This window comes from Carcharodon carcharias, chromosome 16 (genome assembly GCF_017639515.1).
Source record: "Carcharodon carcharias isolate sCarCar2 chromosome 16, sCarCar2.pri, whole genome shotgun sequence".
In the NCBI taxonomy this organism is placed as follows: domain Eukaryota; kingdom Metazoa; phylum Chordata; class Chondrichthyes; order Lamniformes; family Lamnidae; genus Carcharodon; species Carcharodon carcharias.
This window is the reverse complement of record NC_054482.1, coordinates 65,891,905-65,911,904: the sequence shown is the minus strand read 5'-3', so window position 1 is coordinate 65,911,904 and position 20,000 is coordinate 65,891,905. Positions and strand designations below refer to the sequence as shown.

At 41.3% G+C, this 20,000-nt stretch overlaps 1 protein-coding gene across 5 annotated transcripts in view; it reads right to left on the bottom strand.

Moving 5' to 3' along the window:
* LOC121289215 overlaps nt 1-19,479 on the bottom strand; it is a 31,119-nt gene extending 11,640 nt beyond the window's left edge. For 2 of the 5 annotated variants that reach the window (XM_041208423.1, XM_041208426.1), the window contains exons 1-5: nt 19,204-19,479; nt 11,758-11,807; nt 10,579-11,667; nt 8,899-9,108; nt 7,180-7,233 (exon numbers count right to left, since the gene is read on the bottom strand). In XM_041208423.1, the coding sequence (XP_041064357.1) occupies nt 7,180-7,233; nt 8,899-9,108; nt 10,579-11,667; nt 11,758-11,776 (1,372 nt within the window). In that variant the 5' untranslated portion in view covers nt 11,777-11,807; nt 19,204-19,479. Of the gene's footprint in view, nt 1-7,179; nt 7,234-8,898; nt 9,109-10,578; nt 11,668-11,757; nt 11,808-16,964; nt 17,078-19,203 lie in introns of all 5 variants that reach the window. The other 3 variants (XM_041208425.1, XM_041208427.1, XM_041208424.1) reach the window with 2 other exon arrangements.
* Nucleotides 19,480-20,000: the final 521 nt, after the last annotated feature.

Sequence of the window (20,000 nt, the reverse complement as noted above, 5' to 3'; positions counted from 1 at the left end):
CTTGAAGTCAGCCGTATAGTCAAAATAAAACAGAAAAGGGAAAGATCCCTAAAGCTATGGACCTTACAGTTCCATTATACTTCATTAACTGATGATAAAACACTGAACAAAACTTTGCCCTCTTGCTTGATACCTTTCATCTTGGTTTAGTCCATCTGGAACAAAATAAAGACAGGTTTTGGAGGATTAATACCACTCAACATAATAAATCATAACTCAAAAGCACCTCCACTATGTTCTCCCTGAATGCAAAACAAGTCCTTCTACCAATTAGAGAAGAACTTCCTTTTCACTATCTATAGAACCAAGTGAGCACCCAACATCCATAGTTAACACCAATGGTTTCTGCAAGTTTCCTCTCTAAATATGGAGCAGGCAGAAATGCTTCTGGCTCTATCTGCTCACTCTGATTTAAAAAAAACAGCAATAGCTGTAAAAAAGCAATGATTCATGGTACGCCTTCCATAAAAGTAGGACACACACTGCTCTAATATAATGACTATCACCACCATCTCACTCCCTCACGTTTCTCAAACGATTAATAAATTTGAACAGTCCTTGGATTATGAAGCCAACTTCAGTGAAATGGAGAACACAGTTGTTGCCTAAGGTATCCACAAAGCTGAAGCTGACCTTTCACATAGACAAAGACTGATGTTGACTGCCTAGGTAAAACAGTAAAAACCAAACTGTCTGTTCTGTACAAGAATATCTCTCTGCTACTCTCCATCAGCAGCAATTACACCATCCTGAAGAGATACCCATCCCCACTGCTTGGAAGATCTAATATTACGAAGATTAATGATCATCTCTATTTTCTGTTCCTAGCAGCACTATGGGTATATCTTACACCACAGAGTGCAGCAGTTCAAGGTGGTGGCTCACCACCACCTTCTCAAGGGTAATTAAGCACGGGCAATAAATGCTGGCCTGGCCAGCAACGCCAAATAAAAAAATTTACAAATGATGCTTATCCACATTTCTGAATAGCAGTTCTGACAGCTCAACAATTACATTTGCTGACTCTTCTGGGCATGGAGATTATGGGTATAATTACAGCAGCTCCAATTTCTGTACCAGGAGTATGGGGTGTGGGCCAAGTCCCATTAACTTCAACCATTATGCCTGATGAATACGAATGCTGTGCACATTCAGATACAGAGCTTTTAATTCTGTCTTTTTGCCATGTTTCCCTTCCCTTCTCATTTGCTGATGCACTTTTATTTTTATACACTGTCCTTTCGTGTCATATTCTGGCTGTCATCACTTGTATTGCTACCCTACACTATTGCCTTGTCCTTTCACATTAACTTTCTAAATCTCCCTCACATGAACCCTCCCCCTCCAACTATTTGAAGTTTAAAGCCCTCTCTATAGCACAGCATGGTTCAAGCGAAGGCCATCCCAACGATACAGCTTCCTCTTTCCCCAGTATTGGTGCCAGTGGCCCATGAATTGAAACCCATTTCTCCCACATCACGCATTTAACTCTGCTCTTATTGACTTAAACCAATTTGCTATGGGTCAGGTAGTAATCCAGGGATTGTTATCTTGGTGGTTCTGCTTAATAATATTACCTCTAGATGCTCATACTCCCTCAGCAGAACCTCATTCTCAGTTCTATCTATGTCATTGGTACTTACATGGACCATGGCAACTGGATCATTCTCCCATTCCAAGTTCCTCTCCAGCCTCAACGAGGTGTCCTTAACTCTGGCACCAGGAAAGCAACACAGCTTTCAGGATCTGCACTCCTGGCTGCAGTATTTATTTCCTCTAACTATACTGCCTTCTACATTCCTTTTTACTTCTCCCACTTGAATGGTCCTCTGTACCACGGTGCTGTGGTCAGTGTGCTCAACCTCCCTTCAGTCTCTTCTCACACAGGCTACTAGAACCTCAAACCTGTTGGACAAGTACAAGGACTGAGTCTCCTCCCATGCTACCTTCTGAATCCCCATACCTGCCTCACATGTAGTCACACCCTTCTCTCCCTGATCATGGACTAAATGTGATTTACCTAACCTGAGGAGTGTGACTGCCTCCTGTGTCCAGGTACCCATCCCCCTTCCTGATACATCGTAGTGTCTGAAGCTTGGACTCCAGCTCATAAACTTTGTTCCAAAGTTCCTCCAGCTGCAGACACCTACTGCAGATATGATTGCTGTGGATCACACTGATGTCTATCAGAACCCACATGCTACAGCTGCAACACATCAGCTGCTCTGCTACCTTTATTGTATTTTGTCCATCTAGTTAGGGTTTCAAATTTAGAAACACGGCTCAATGATAATTTGTAGTTATTTCAAGTAGTTTAGCTAGTTAAGCTATAAATGTAATATCGTATTAATATTTCCCCAGTGCTACTTTAAACTACTGCCCCATTTTGGAGAAAACCTTAAAATTCAACAACCAATCACTTACCTGCTTAGCTAGTTAATGCCTCTGGACTTTAGCTCTCAGATCTCTGTGTTTCACTCCCTCTTTGACCATCATTGTTCTGCAAAAAACCAGACAGCACCTCTTCCCTCACTGCACTGAATTCCCTCACTCACCAAATCCACGAGTTCAGTACACTGTCTAGCAGACATCTGTGCTACTTAGATGCCACTAATACATATACCAGCACTGTTTGGATATTTGAAAAAGATGACAAAGAGGCAAAAATACTTTATTGCATTAATATTTGATCCAGTGAGTTATAAATCCTGTACTGCATCGTGAAAATTTAACATAGAAATTCAAATGGATTCCTAGTAATGTATTTGTGGATTTTTTATGGACGAACATTAAAGATTATTATAAATTAATTGTACATATCTAAGTTAAACTTGCTTCAACAGGGCATGGGAATCAAGTCTATTTTTAAAACGTTTTACATAAAATCCAAGCATCATCCACCAAGTAAAACTCCACAAAATTAAAATTTATTCAGAAAAGAAAAGTAATGTTCCATCTTCTTTTCACACTGCATACCTTACGATTGAAGGGATCGGCTTATTACCAATAGAACAAAATTTCACACAAAAGCTACAAAATTCAGTTGTATTTCATCCTTTCAGTCCTATTGATGCTGTTTTTGGCTCCAAAATTGACAAACGCATGAACTTCTGGTACGAGCCTCACAGATGCCATTTTTGAGATTGTCAGCAAGTAGGCAGCATATGCCGGAAGTATGCAGAATAGACAGATCATGACTTCTAATTTAACACCAAGGCTGCCAGCAGCAAGATGGAGCACTATTTAAAAGGAATTATGTACTACTTTCAGATTAGCTGCTGTTGCTGAATTTGTAGAAGTGCTTGGTGGTTTCTACTGTTATTTAAAGTTGGTGTGATCCATACAGTGTGACAAGTACCAGAGAGATTTCAATGAGTCTGCACAGACCAGTTGCTCCCAGACCCAGGTGCAGTATTTTGTATCCCCTTTGATCTGCAGCATGTCAGGGAGAATAAGCAGGGAAGATGAGCTGCTGGGAGAGGAGGAGGAGGAGTGGGGGGAGAAAAGGCTCTTAGCAGTGTCCATATCTATCCAAGGTCTTTAGGGAGCAAATTTCCTCCCTGAATTTCAGCAAGGAACAGTGAGGTAGATGTCTGTGCTTCACTAAGGACGCGCTCACTAAAATCTGCCATCTTTTGCATCCAGAACTGAAGCCGCAGAGCAAGAACGGCATTACCAATGGCTGTGTAGGTGACTGTAACCATGAACTTTTATTCATTTGCCTCCTTCTGGGCTACAGCAGACAATTTTTACAACATCTCCCAATTCATCATGTTGCACAGGGTTGGGATGGGGATCGCTGAGGCTTTGTATGCAAAGGGAAGTAAATACATTTCATTCCCTCTTGTCAGAGAGAAGTAGGCGGAGTGTGCATACCCCTATCATGTAGGTCAATGTCCAGCAGCAGTCAGGATGCCTCCACTCTGCTGCAGTCTGCTTTACCACCTGCATTTGAGCCATCTCAGCAATCCAGAGGATTACTGGGTGACATAGCTCACGACTTCTGTGCACAGCCTCCACGGTGGGTAACATGCATATGACAAAAGCGAGGCTGCAACAAGAAAACTGATTGAGCAGACCACTGAGGTACTTAAAACAGTGCTTCTGCTGCATGGACCTCTGGCTCTCTGGATGTACCCTATAGCATTTGGCAGAATGGGTGTCAAGACTTGTGTTCTGTTGCATACTGCACAATCTCACCATCACAGGGGCACAGCTCTCATCATTAGGAATACAACAAACAGCTCAGGAACAGGAATTAACAAACACATCTCCTTTATGGCCAGACTGTACAACTCATCCAATTTCAGTACCAGTGAACTCAACCTCAATTCTCCATTCAACAGTCCCATTCTCACCTTCCCTGTTACTGACTATCACAGCATCCTCTTGGCCACAATACTGAAAAGAAAGTCACCACAAAACAAACATTCAAAGCCAAATTTATAAATCAAACCATCCATTATTCAATACAAATGTTAACTAATCACCCTTGAACGTTCCTCTGGTACCTACCTTCCATGTGTCTTTTCCTGTTCTAGTGTGCCTACATGAGCCTAGTGGCTGCAACATGGCTGTTGGATGGCTGACTTTCATTGAGGGAAGACTGCGAGTGGCCTTACAAGACAACCTCAAGCACCTTTGGCGCTGGAAGGTCCAGCTTTGGTCTGCACCACATTGGCATAGGCGGCTGCAGTCTGGACTGGCTGACTGACAGACAATAGAAACGCTAGCACTTCATTCCTAGTAATTTGTTGGGGAGCCAGATGCTGGACTGCTATGATATCTTAGTCCCTTTGAACACTGGTGTCTACGCTATGATGGCAGCAAGTTAACCTTCCATGACTTCAGTCTGAGCTTCCATTGCCGCAGCCAAATGTTGAGTAAATTCTGCTTGTGCTGCAATGGAAGCGGAGGCATCAGCTATCAGACACTGCATCATGGCTGGGTCAGCAAGTGTGCTCATGGAGCTGGCAATTATTTCCATGCTAGAGAAGATGGGTTCCAAGTCCTGCACAAAACCCTGTGCAAGTTCATGCTTGACTCCCCTATTCTGCTTGACACTTAAAACATCTTTTTTGGCAGGATTGCCAAGGCACCAAGCATTTCAGTGTACATACTCTCAGCCTTCTTCTGTAGGCTGTCCCATTAAAGTGCTCATCTGAATCTTCTGCAGTAGAACTCAGTGTGAACTCGCCCTCTGGCGAACTGGAACCTGCATTATCCTCATCTCCTGCACTGCATCCCAAACTGATCAACAGTGAGGTTTTTTTTTATTATTCATTAACGGGATGTAGGCATCATGGCTGGGCCAGCATTTATTGCCCATCCCTAGTTGCCCTCAAGGTGGTGGTGAGCTGCCTTCTTGAATCACTTGCAATCCATGTGGTGTTAGGTACACCCACGATGCTGTTAACCTTGATGTGATCCATTGGTTGCGGGATAGGCTGAATTTGTCTATGACATGTAGCTTTCTTAGTATAACGTGTATATGGAGTTCTATTGTAGCTTCATCAGGTTGGTACCTCATTGTTAGATACACCCAATAGTGCTCCTAGAATGCTGTTCTATACTCAACATTAACCAGAGCTGGCTTGATGGTGTTGCAGTAGCAAGTGATGAGGTTGCAGCAGTATACAGTTCTGCTTCAGCTGATGGCCAACACTGTCTCATCAGAGTCCAGTACTGAGCTGCAAGATCTGTTCTTAGCCAATGCCACTTTGCTTGCTGTTAATGCGAGCAGCACCATGGAAGGTGTCCTGAATGTGAAAATAGGGCTTGGTCTATGTGAGGGCTATTACATCAATTCCTATCAATACTTTCATGGAGAGATGCATTCTGTGACAATTGGCTCAATGAGTGCAAGGTTGAGTAGTTTATTTCTTCTCTCACTTTGGTTCTCTCACTCACTCCAAATGCCACAAGTCCAGCCTGGCAGCTATGTTCTTCATGATTCTGCCAGCTCAGTCTTGGTGGTATTACAGAATTAGCTTTAATGATGAGCATTGGCATCCCTTGAAGCAGAATACTTGTGACCTTGCTACTGTCAGTGTTTCCTCCAAGTTGAAGGGCAAAAGGTGATAATGAACAGGATTTTTAAGCTGTTTGACCTAAAGCCATTTATTGGATTCCAGAATCAAAGGTCTGGTCTTCCAGATTCACTCTCCCCTGACTGTATGCCTTTGTATTCCCCACCTCTTGATGTATCATCCCGTCAGTGGAATCTGGGATATTTGTCGATGGGTATGATTTTCTAAGTATGACTATGTCAAGTTATTGATTGAATAGTCTACGGGCAAGCTCTCCCAACTTTGAGGACTGATACCAATTAACAGTGAAGAGAACTTTGCAGCATCTAGTGGGCTGGACATGTATTTGTCATGTCCCGATTTAATGTCTAGATTGCAGCCAAGGAATCCCTACAGTTTGATTCCCATCTTTCTTTATAGCGTTTGATACGACCATATTGGTTGCTAGGTCACTTCAGAGGGCAGTTAAAAATCTACATTTGTATCACAACAGGTGAAGACAAAGGTTTCCATCTCTAAAGGACATAAGTATGCCAGTTAATTTTTTACAGCAATCCCACAGCTTCACGGTCACTTTTGCTGCTATCAGCTCTTTAGTTTCTTATTTTTTTAAAAACTGAAGTTAAATTCTTGAACTGTCAAAATGGGATTTAAACACCAGCTCTCTGGATTATTAGTCCCAAAACATAACCACTACATCACCATACTTATGTTGCAACAAGGAACCAAGAATAGCAAGGGGAAAGTATAGATATATCTACATTTGGTTTTCCATATAGTCAAAACTGTAAATCGCTGTTCGCTAGTTAAATATATAAGCAAGAAAAAAAAGTATAAGCACATATTTCAGCTTTAAAAAAAAACTTGCATTTATATCGCCCCTTGTACAACTTCAAGACTTTCCAAAGTGCTTACAACTAAAAAGTACTTTGAAGCTTGGAACCTGCTGCACTGTAGGAAATGCAGCAGCCAATTTGAGCACAGCAAGGTCCCACAAACAGCACTGTGAGAATGACCAGATAACATGTTTTAGTAGTGGTAGATTATATTAGTCAGGATAGTGGGGAGAATGCAAATAAAAATTCGATTGATTTATTACGAAAATAAATCTTGCAGTTGAAGATGCATTTTATTTTTAAAAATTAGATACCTTCTGTTATTCTGTCTTCCATATCTTGGTCACCTTTGCTCCTTTCCAGCGCTGCTGTCGTAAGGAACACTGGCATTAGAAAAACTGCTACTTTTGCAAACTTTTTAATTTTAACTTAAGTTTTCCTTTTTTTCTATATAAATGGTATCAAATGTGTTGCTTTTTTTAAACAATTTTTTTACAAGGCTACTTATGAGGGATTAGTGGAAATAGATTTAGTTTGCGATTGGATTCGAGGATACTTTGAGATAACATATGGACTTCTAATGATCGAAGGTAAGAGTACAACATAATAAATCGGCAGTTCTTTTAAAATTCCTTTAATAGAGAAGGTTTGATTTTTCAAGGGGGAACTCCTTTCATAGAGCCTCATTCAGCCAGAGTGCTCAGCAGAGTTTGTGTTCACAATTTCCTAAAACATGCTGGTCAATTGAGGTTCCACATCAGGAACATTCAAAAAATCGACCCTGTAGTCTTCAAGTTAGGATCTACAAAAATTCTCACTGAAAGTAATACTTGTAACATGACGTTAAAGACATAAAGGAAATGTGCTGGGAAACAGGAGAATATTCAAATTATTAATGTATCAACTGCTTCACTGGTTTCAGTTAAAAAGGTTGAGGTAGTGGACAATGAAATACTGAACTTGAAGGATTATTTCAGCAACAATCAGGTTTTCCCACCCTCTTTCAAAATATTTCCTGTTTTTACTCCCTTAACTTAAAAAAAAGTCAATTCCCCCCCAACTTTTCAGTAAGATCTCCCTCCGTCTACAGATTTTCTCTTTCCAACAACAACATGGAGTATCCTTTGCTTTTTCACCAATCCAGTAAAGGACCTTTCTTCTTTCATTTCAACTTCCCCAAAGAGTATGATCGATCACTTTAAAATAAAGTTTCTCCAAGATGACTTGTCAAGAGATGGGAAATTGGACCTAGTCAATTTTTCCTGAAAGGCTTAGTAATCCAATATAATATCCAGAAGGACCAACAGAATATAAGGATGGAAAGTCGATCAGTTAGTCTGATGACCCAGAAGATAGATAATCACAGGGACCTGGGATTCTTCTTCCTCCCCCCAAAAAACCTTGTGAGCCACTGCCTTAATAGTCCAACTTGGAAAACATTGTAAAGCTTATCAATGTTCTGTCCTGGTAAACTGTGGACACTTAACCAATTAATATCCAGCAGTACCCCTATTCACCACTGGACATCCCTCAGACTTTTCTCTTGCCAACCTGTACCTAGATTCACTGGCTTAGGTAAGTAAGCTTGTTACTGCAGAGAATGAATGCAAAGTTCACTTCAGGTAAACAGAGTGGTTTGGGCTCAGAATGTTCTAAGTAGTTAAGGAAATTCTTAATCATGGTGATAAGCATTTTTTTTTGTTTGACAGGCAGAAACCAACAAGTTGTCTCTCTGTCTCTGACACCAAGTCTCCCGAGAAGGGATCTTGCCCTCTCTCTATTATCCCACCTCATCAGCATTTCTTTCTTTTTTGCCGTATTTCTAGAGTGTAACATAGCATATGGCTAATACTTGCCCCTCAAATCGCTATAATGGAAGTGATTTACGAAGGAATCTCTTTACGGCATGTAATGTGCAATTTAGGAATCAAAATTACTTCAAGCAGATTTTGTTTTGTCTGCAACAGCAGATCTGCTCTGAATACGAAATAGGGAACAGTTAGAAATCATAATAAACTCGAAGGCTCACTCACTTCCTAATACTTCAAGTGTTGCCGAAACTGCTGCCCATCCACCAGCACTGAAATATAACCTTGCATTTGTTTGGATTCCAGCATCCAGCAGCAAATCTTCTTTTCCACTAAGATTCTCTGTCAAGACTTCAACATCAGTTTCATTTGCTAAACGAACATTAGAGAAGACCTCATCCACTACATCAGCTTTCAAAATAGTGTGCAAGAACTCTGGCAATACAAAAACAAGGCATCGTTAGGGCTATTTAAAGTACAGTAATAAATATATGTTATTACAAATCAACATTTTTTTAAATCTAAGCTTGGCACTACTACTTATCAATTTTCTACAATTTTCAACTGTAATGCTGTCCTGACTTTTTGCAGGCTTCAGCTCTTTGCATTGGTTTAATTTAAAAAGAACTATGATTCCTCATTAAAATTACAATTTTTGTCATTGACCATAATTTCCCTTTACTGATGTAAAATGACACAGCTTCTATATTGTGATAATCCTGAACATGTGGGAAAACACATTGCTTCAAATCTGAACCTGCATTTTGAATTCCAAATTAAAAATTGATCATTGGGTCTTCAGTATTCATAGTGAATGAATTTAGAAAATAATTTGAATCAGGGTCATACAAAGGTTTGATCCTGAATCAGTCTAGAGCAGCCATATAACAAACTCCCATACATCCCTGATGTAAATGATAATTGATGCAGACTAGGACCTTAAAAATGCTTCCTGACCAAACAGTACATAAATCTGTTGGAAACAGATCCACTTATCTTATTCTACTATTCTTTCCTGATGCAATTTTGATTTTTAGAAGAGACTTTAAAATAATGATCGGTTATTTGCAACAGGCGCCGTATTACATTATTTAAAATGGGGCAGGAGGAACCTTTGCTGAGTTTTCTCCGTCCAATTATTTTACAATATAAAAATGGTGGAATCATGCACCCTTACCAGGCTCACCATGTTTCATTAGCGAAGAATGGATATTTATGACAGCGACTGTTTAACAATCTAATCCCACTGGTGGCATAACGTTCCCAGAAGGTATGTAACCATTATTGCATGTGATTGGCTCAAAAACGTATTCAACACTGCGCTGGGTCATTGAATGATTAGGGAAAATATAGAACATTCAATGTACTTCTTAAAGAAACAAAAATCCTTGCCAGCTGAAATATGGCAAATAAACCTTTTATCCTCACATAAAAAATAAAGTAGTAAAAAGGCAATGGTACTTCTACCAGAAACATAAACAATTACTGAGGTAATAAATGAAACTGATGCCCTAATTAGGTCACCTCCACAAATGAAGCTTTGGTCTAAGTTTTCGTAAAATGTGTATTGCAAAGTAATATTCTTCTTACTAGGAATACAACAGCTTACGTTATTCTGCATTGAATATATTTCTAATTAAACAGTGATATAAAAGCAAAACCCTAGACAGTTGACTAATGAACATTTAAGCATAAATCTTTCTTGACGGTAGAACCATCAAGCGTGGATGAACATTCACAAAAATACATTATGTGGTCTGTGAAAGCAGTTACAAAGGAAAGGGTACAAAATACAGTAAACTTGCATAGTTACTAAACAGCAGTTTAATTGACCATGAAACCACAGAATTACTCTTGGAACACATTCTTGTTCGATAGCAAAAGTAAAAAAAACGTTGTTGTTACCTAAAACTCCCTCCTGCCTAGATGGTTCTGGAGGGTCACACTGTAATTCAGGATTGCCAACATCAGAATTTACACGATTATGGGTTAAAGGCCTAATATAGTCAGAATCTAAAAGCGGCCCTAGATTTGATCCACTTCGTTCGTGATTTGCCAGGTTGGCCGACCCAATGCAGTACTCTCCAGCTGACACATCTGATGGTTTCATGGTGTTTTCCACTAAGCTTCCAGTTAAACAAGATCCTCTGGACATAGGATGGGGGGAGTGGTGTAGTTCTGCAATGTGAACTTTGCCATTATTACAGTGAGACATTATTGATGAACCAGAGATTTGATCATCTGGGACGGATGATGACCGTTTTCTGTAGCCATTTGATACACAAGTGTCAGCTGAAGATATATTGTGTCCAGCTGATTGTCCTGCAGCCAAGGAACTCTTACCCAAATGATATTTTTTCAATTCTCGATTTTGACCTCTATTTTCATCTTTCATTACACATTGATCACTAAAGTCTGAGGTTTCTTCTTTTTCAGTTTTTATGTGCAGAATATCTGGTTTCTTACCAGCTTGTGCTTCACCCATTGTACCACTGACACCCAATTTCCCTCTGTCACCTCCAAACATCGATTCTCTCCATGAATGGTGTGTTGAAGGAATTTGTGAAACTGATGCTCCATTTCGGACTGCTTTGTCAGAAGACAGAAAAGGCTTACAAGGGCCATCAAATGAATCAGTTTCTTTAGTTAAATCACCATCATTAGTCTTAATTCTATGTGGTTTTCTTATTTGTACAGCTGATGCTAATACGTCTTCCAACTGCTTGGATTTTGAAGGCAGCAGGCCTCTGGATTTATCTTGATCACATGGTAATTGACAAATGCCTCCAGTCCACCAATGGTAGGAGTGACCAGCTTCACACTCCCATAGAATAGCCAGGATTCCATTTTGGTCTTCTTCAACAATCTCCCTCCAAGTTGGGGTAAATGTACACTGGTTACCATGACAATGGGACCAAATCACCAGCAGTTCAAGGTGTTCGCGTGTTAAGTGAAACACTGAATTGGAATGGCTTTCTTTTGAAAATGTATAGTCTGAAAAAGAAAGGAAAAAAAGTTGAGAGGTTCACTAAAGATAGTGCAAATCCTTGCCTGGGTGTATCAAACACTTCTAATTCAACATACCTTTATGTTTGACTTCCATATTTTCAATGTCAAATTCCCTCTAGTATTACCTGCAACAAATAACAAATGAAATGCAAAGTTGCTAGTGTAAACTATATCTTAAATGAAAAAGGAGCATCTTTTCACTCAGAAAAAGTACAAAACCATTACAAGAACTGCCTAATCCACCTCCACACTATTGCCAATCTCAGCCGATACTCAAGGAAATAGATAGGGTAGGTTGAGAGAAATTACTTCCACTGTTTGGGAAGCCTAGATCTAGGAAGCATAGCCTAAAAACCAGAGGCAGACCTATCAGAAGTGAAAATAGAAACACTTCTACACAACAAAGGGTGATAAGAGTTTGCAACTCTCTTCGCGAATGCTTCTAGATCACTTATTAACAAAATTCTTTTAATCTCTGATTAAAGTTAACCAAAGCTATTCAGGAATATGGAAAAAGGCAGGTGTATGGAGTTGGGCTGCAGATCAGCCATGATCTCACTGAATGGCAGCGGAAGAGGCTGCTCCTATGTTCTCTCCCTACACCAAACCCATCTCCTGCTGAAACCTTCATCCATGCTTTTTCATCTCTAGATTCAATTTTTAGATATTTATTAATTCATGGGATGTGAATGTCACTGGCTAGGCCAGTATTTATTGCCCATCCCTAATTACCATTGAGGTGGTGGTTAGTCACCTTTTGAACCACTGCAGTCCATGTGGTTTAGGTATAACTGTGCTGTTGGGAAGGGAATTCCTGGATTTTGACCTAGTGACAATGAAGGAGCCTCTGTTCCTTCGCCTTATGGCATGTGGCTTGGAGGGAAACCTGCAGCTGATGGTGTTCCCCTGCTGCTCTTGTCCTACTAGGTAGCAAAGGTGCGGGTTTGAAAGGTGCTGTTGTAGGAGCCTTGGTGAATTTCTGCAGTGCATCTGTTTTTTTATTCATTCATGGGATGTGGGTGTTGCTGGCTAAGCCAGCATTTATTGCCCATCCCTAATTGCCCTCAAAAAGGCAGTGGTGAGCTGCCTTCTTGAACCGCTGCAGTCCATGTGGTATAGGTACATCCACAGTGCTGTTAGGGGGGAGGGGGTGGGGGGAAGAGTTCCAGGATTTTTACCCAGCAAGTGAAGGAACAGCAATATATTTCCAAGTCAGGATGGTGAGTGGCTCAGAGGGGAACTTCCAGGTGGCGGTGTTCCCATCTATCTGCTGCTCTTGTCCTTCTAGATGGTAGTGGTCGTGGGTTTGGAAGGTGCTGTCTAAGGAGCCTTGGTGAGTTTCTGCAGTGCATCTTGTAGATGGTACACACTGCTGCTACTGTGAAACACTGAATTGGAATGGCTTTCTATTGGAAATGTATAATCTGAAAAAAAAATGACAAAAAGTTTAGAGGTTTACCAAAAATAATGCAAATCCTTGCCTGGGTGCACCAAACACTTCTAATTTAACATACCTTTTGGTTTGAGGGAGGGAGGGAGTGAATGTTTGTGGATGGGGTGCCAATCAAGCAGGCTGCTTTATCCTGGATGGTGTTCAGCTTCTTGAATGTTGTGGGATCTGCACTCATCTTGTGCCGTGAGGATGACGGACAGGCTTTGGGAATCAGATGGTGAGTTACTCTTCGCAGAATTCCCAAACTCTGGCCTGCTCTTGAAGCCACAGTATTTATGTGGCTGGTTCAGTTCAGTTTCTCGTCAATTGTAACCCCAGGATGTTGCCAGTGGGGGATTCAGCAATTGTAATGGCACTGAATGTCAAGAGGAGATGGTTAGATTCTCTCTTGCTGGAAATGGTCATCGCCTGGCACTTGTATGGCATGAATGTTACTTGCTACTTATCAGCCCACTGACCTGTTGTCCAGGTCTTGATGCATATGGACATGGACTGCTTCAGTATCTGAGGAGTTGCGAATGGTGCTGAACATTGTGCAGTCATCAGTGAACATCCACACTTCTGACCTTATGGAGAGCCTTTGATGCTCTCCTAGCTAATCTCCCATTCTTCACTTTCCATAGACTTCAGCTCATCCAAAATGCTGTTGCCAATATTCCATCCAGTGCCAAGTCCCACTCACCCAATCACATCTGATGCTGATCTAAATTGGCTCCCATGCTTCTTCACCTCAAATTTAAAACTCAACTTGGGGTCAAATGCATTAATGGCCTTGTCACTCTATGTCTAACCTTATAAACCTCCAAGAACTCTGCTTTCTCCCAACTTTGGCCTCTCTACACCCCAAAATCCCTTTGCTCCACTATTAGCACCACACTTTCAGCCATCTAGGACTCAAGGTTTGGAATGCTGTCACTAGGCCTCTCTACCTCCCTCCTCTTCATAACCAATCTCTTTGACCAAACTTTTAGTCACCCTTTCCAATACCTCCTCTTTCAGCTTGGTGTTAACTTTTGACCAATTACACTTCCAAGAAGCATCTTGGGACATTTTTCTGCATTAAAGGTGCTATAAAGATGTAGCCTTTAACATCACAAACTATTCTCAGAGATCCTGTTGTTCAACAAAAATCTATACTACAATGTCTGATAATTGGAGGCAGATGTGTGAGCTTCTACAGACCACCAGGGAATATGAAGGCATTCATCTCCCCTCCCCCATTGTAATAAGAAACAAACTCACTATTAAGGTTAGACTGTCAAAAAATCAGGCAAACACGATTAGGAAACTACTATGACAGATTATCTCCTCACTATAGTCCATTACATAATCCAAATAAAAACTTGTCATATGATTACGAGTGAATTAAACATAGGCTTAAAGGAAATTGGATCCTTCCATTACACTAAATAATATAGTCATTTGGTAACACAGAACTTGAGTGATGCTGAAAAAAGACGTATCAGAGATTTTCATCTTGCACTCATCAGGACACTTTACAAGAATACAAGCGGAAAACAACAATTGTATGAGAAGAGAGTGCTGATTGGTTGGCAAGCGGACTCTGACGGGTAGAGGCGTTGCCATTGATAATGCACCAGTTGATGGTGACTGATAGTTAATTGCCAAGTATTGTTTGAAATTGAAACCAGTCAGCTTGACCCTGATTGGTCAAGGCATTGCCCTGAGGAAGGAGTCAGCAAATGGCCGTCACTTATTTTGTTTAGCTTAAACAGGAGCAATGTGTGCGCATGTTCTTTCTATCTGCAAAGAACAGTGCCCTAGCTATTAATATATGTAGCTTCTAGTGCATGCAAATGTGCTACATAGTGAGCCTGACTATCTCAAATTGGTTGTCAGCATAATTCTTAACATACCGAGGATTATTTAGCAAACATTGCCCAATCGTGAAATCACATCTAACGCTGGACACTGTTTTGAGTTTTGCAAGGTTGGCTATGGTCTGTACCTTGCCCGTTGTGAACAGAGACCGAGTGATGCTGTTTGATATCATCCGTCACTCTTTGGGACATACAGCCTACATAGCAAACCTCCCACTGGCACTGAAATTCATCTACCACATTACTGATTTGTGAGATTTGTTTTTGGCTTGATGGTAGCAGCCTGTTAGTGTCAAATACTGCTCATGTTGCTTGCTACTGCATAGTAGCAGTGTGAAACAGCTGGCTTCACCTGCTGCTCAAATTTTTGAGATACCTTACCCTTCTAGGTAGAGTGGGCACTTTTTTTAGGGACAAAAGTGGCAGCCTTAGCCCCGTTCATGTGTTTGTGTGATATACAGTGCGAAATGATCTGATCAGCGTAGCCATTATCCCGCAGGATGCGTCTGATGTGCTCTATTTCAGCATTACGTATATATAGTGAACAAATGGCTTGGGCCCTATTTACAAGGTTTCCCATAAGACTAATCTTATAGCGCATGTAAGAATCCCAACGTGTATATTGACCAGTGAAGGTAGGCTTGCAGTAGATCGTGGTAGAGATCCCCTGGCAGATTTTTCAACTAGTACATCAAGGAAGGGGAGTTAATTTGACTGTTCCATTTCAAAGGTGAATTTGAGCACAGGATGGAGCCCATTAAGACAAAAGGAAATTATTACATGCAGCTGCAGATAGTGAACTTATCATCCACATATCAGAAATATGCGAGAGGTAGATGATTAAGGTCATTCTATCGAAGACATGTTTCTCATGGGACCGACAAAGATGTTTGTGAGAGTTGGGTCTAGAGTGGATCCCATGGCAACACATACATGGGCATACATGGTGTCATCTAAACTAAACTCAACTGCGGAAGTGGCTGAGTTCATAAGTTCAATGAATAATAATTCACACAATGGTGGCTGGTCTAGATCACCACGATATAGTGCTGCAGCGCAAATATCTACAGCTTCCTTAAGTGGAACATTAGTGAATAGGCTAGTACTGTCAAATGAGCACATGGACACAGCATTGCTATCGATATGCAAGTCCTGTATGGCCTTCTCAAATGTGAAGGAATCTTAATGTCTTAATGGGCTCCATCCTGCACTCAAATTCACCTTTGAAATGGAGCAGTCCACGGTTGGACAACATTTGCTAAAAAATCCTCAGTGTGCTAAGAATTATGCTGACAACCAATTTAAGATGTCAGTCGGGTTCGCAGTGTGCATATTTGCATGTGCTGGATGCTACATATATTAATATACAGGGTGCTGTTCTTTGCAGACAGAAAGAACATGTACACACATTGCCCCTTGTATGGGTATTCTTGCAAAATGTCCTGATGAGTGAAGGTGAAAGCTTTGATATGTCTCTTTTTTCAGCAATAAATAACAGATTTTTGTATGTAAAAAGTTGTATTTCTCCCACTGAAGAAATTGCATATCTGAAGTCCAAATCCAAGTTAACTAGTCTGAACCATGTCAAATCAGGAAACTTCACAACCAGATTCCGCTTCAATATTTATCTACTTATAGTAGAGCCAACAAAAATAGTAACTGCCAGTGAGGAAGGGTGCTGTACACTCCCAAGTTGAAACTTCATCTCCAGAAAGTGAAAGACAATAACTTGGGAAAGCCTTTGAAATAAATTATTTCTGAATATGCAATGCCATTAGTTAGCTGTTGATTATTAAAAACATTGAGTATTTTACTGCTTTTGTTGAAAGACAAATTTCGTCCTCAATATTTCTTCGATTAACATTTTGCTTCTATTCTGATCAGAATATATTTATACTCATGGAATTAGTACTGTTGGCTGAATAACTATCTTGCTTGACAAAATAAGTTGCTCCTACATCCTTTGCCAGGTTCAGGTCAGCACTCACCAATTTCTTGTTCTTGCCGGCACCATCAATTCAGCTGATCATTAAAGAGCCCATAGTAGCATTGAAGGAGTTCACTCGGTGTCCAGATAACAATCCTCTCTCAACTAACATCACTAAAAAATTGATTAACTGGTCATTAATTTCATTGCCTGCTTTTGATACATTGCGGTGCAGAACTGTTGCTCTACTGCCTACATATGCTTCATTTCTTTACAGTGATGTTTGAGGAAAGGGTGACTGTCTCAGGTCTTTAATCTGAAGAGAGAAGACTGAGGGGGAATATGATAGAAGTCTTTAAAATTATGAAGTGTTTCGACAGATTGGATTTAGGTAAGCTTTTTGCCATTTTTAGAAGTTAAATACAAGAAGTCAGCTGCAAATTAAAGACAAAATGTGAGATATGGGAGGGACTTTTTGTGAAAAAGATTACAACTACGTGCAACAGATTATTGGCATAGAAGGTTCAATAAGAAACATTATTGGCTTTCAAGAAGGAACTAGACATGTTCTTGTCAACAAATAAAATTCAGGGTTTTTAGAATTCCATTAAAAGAACACGAATATAGGAGCAGGAGTAATTTAATTGTTTCAGTTTATGTGGTGTCCTACACTATGGGTCCAGGAAATGAAATGTATTGTCAAATTTACTGCATGATAAAAACGTGCATCACAACCCACTCAACTAAATGTCTGAATAGATTCAGTAGGAGGAAGGCAGAACTATACAACCCAACAACCTTGGTGCCAATCCTCACCAAAAACTGCAGATAGCATTGCAAACTCATTGCATTATATACAAGCCACTGGTAACACGCCCAATGTGTAGAGGATAGGGCAAATATGACTACACAATATGTGGAATATCAAATTCTATAGTTGCACATTTTTAAACAATATATTCATCATACATAACGATAAAATGTTGGAGAAATTCAGTGGGTCAGACAGCATCTGTGATGAGAGAAACAGTGACTGACCCGAAACGTTAGCATGAGGAGAGAAAAACAGATTAACTGTCCTGCTGAGTATACCCAATATTTTCAGTTTATATTTTTGGTTTCGCAATATTAATTGATTTAAAAAAACCAGATGTTTACAAACATGGACATTTAGATCTTAAAATTTTGTTTGTGGGCATCTGGATTAGCATTTATCTTACTGAGATAAAAACAAAAAAACTGCGGATGCTGGAAATCCAAAACAAAAACCGCCGATGCTGCCAGACCTGCTGAGTTTTTCCAGGTAATTCTGTTTTTGTTTTTTATCTTACTGATGCCAATTCACACATGGGCAGCCCTCCCCCCACCCCCGCAACAGACCACCCACCTAGCCCAAGACCCCTCAGATCACACTCTCAAGTTCCAGCCCCAACCGTCTGCAACCCTCTCAGCTCCAGCCTCCCTGATGAACTCTCTCATGCATCTCTATTCCTTTTTTAATCCAATTTTAAAAATTAATTTAATTTTTACCCATTTATTTTCAGTTTTTATTATTTTATTTATTCATTTAAAAAAAATCTTTCTCCCCACCCCACAGGGCCACCTGTCACTTGTTTCTCTGTTGTGATTTCACAGAGTGCTCACCCTTGTTCCACTATTAACACATTCTGCCATTATCAGCAACTTGTTTAGTCCTTACCACTACCATTAAGACTCCCATTGTCTTGTGTCCATGACATCTTTGATTGACAAACATCTTCTTAGCTCCCCCCATCCCTCACATTTCTACTTCTCTTTAGCTCTGAAGTCATATGACTTGAAACGTTAACTGTTTCTCTCTCCACAGATACTGCCAGACCTGCTGAGTTTTTCCAGTATTTTCTGTTTTAATTTATTCTAGCCCCCTCTCCCAGCCCCAACCACTACCCCCTCCAGCCCGAGCCTCCCAGCTCCCCGCCAGCTTGAACCCCGACTCCTCACCCCACCCAGCTCTAGCACACCCTCACAGCCAACCCAAGCTCTTGCCCTCCTCCCAGACCCCTCAGCTCTAACCCCCGGCTCCAACAACCCCCTCTCTGCACCACTCCCCCCAGCCACCCTCAGCTCCAGCCCCTCGCTCTAGAACTCATCGCCCCCCCCACCCACCCAAGCTCTAAACCGCCTCCTTCCCTCCAAAAGCTCCGGGCACATGCTAATGGGATTCCTCCCCAGGTTACAAACGTTTTGACTAGAACTTTCCATCCGGTTTCCCCGCTGACAATTCAACCAGCTGCGAGCAAAGTGGTCGGGGTGAATCTTACCGGAGGCGGGGGAAACAGAGGCTCAGTCTGAGGCCGGGGGTAGGGCCGCTCGCCTCGGCTCACTCTGACTCCCGGAGCCGCTGTGGCTAAGTGAGGCCTCGGGAGCGGGTCCGGGTCAGCGCGGCGGCCTCTCCTCCTTCTGTCGCTGCTGCCGCCGGCTGGGCTGAGCTGTGGGAGCCGGGGTCTGGGTCTAGGATCTCGAAGTCTGCGCTCTCAGCTGCTGGAGCCTGATCTGGATGGAAGATGGAGGATGCCCCGGTCAGACTACAGTGTCTCCTCTCGGCCAAACTGCAGCCCGTTCACACCAAACGCAACTTTCGAAATGTGCCTCCCACCAACCAACCTCACTTTCTCAAAAGAGTGTAAGAGGGACAGAAAGCTTCGCATTTAAATGAGCAACTTTTTTCTTTTTTTAAAAGAAGGAAAAGTAAACACAGCTCTGGCTAAATACCTGGAATGTCGACGCTGATTTGTTTTGTTCTCTCCACGGATGTTACCTGACCTGCAGAACATTTCCACATTTCAAGAAAGATGTGAAGACTTAAAAGGATGCAGAAAAGATTCAGGACAAGAATGGTTCCAGGGATCAGGAACTTCAGTTACGTGGATAGATTGGAACTGTTTCTCTTTGAGAAGAGCAGGTCGAGAGGCAGGTTGGCCAACTGTTCTGGGTTTTCCAGAACTGTCCCATAATTCAGCCTTTTTGTCCTGCTTCCCAGATCAGGCCTTCCCAGGACATAGTTTGTCCCAGATTTCTTCTGCCTCTGCAGACTGTGTCTATGCATGCGTCACGTGGC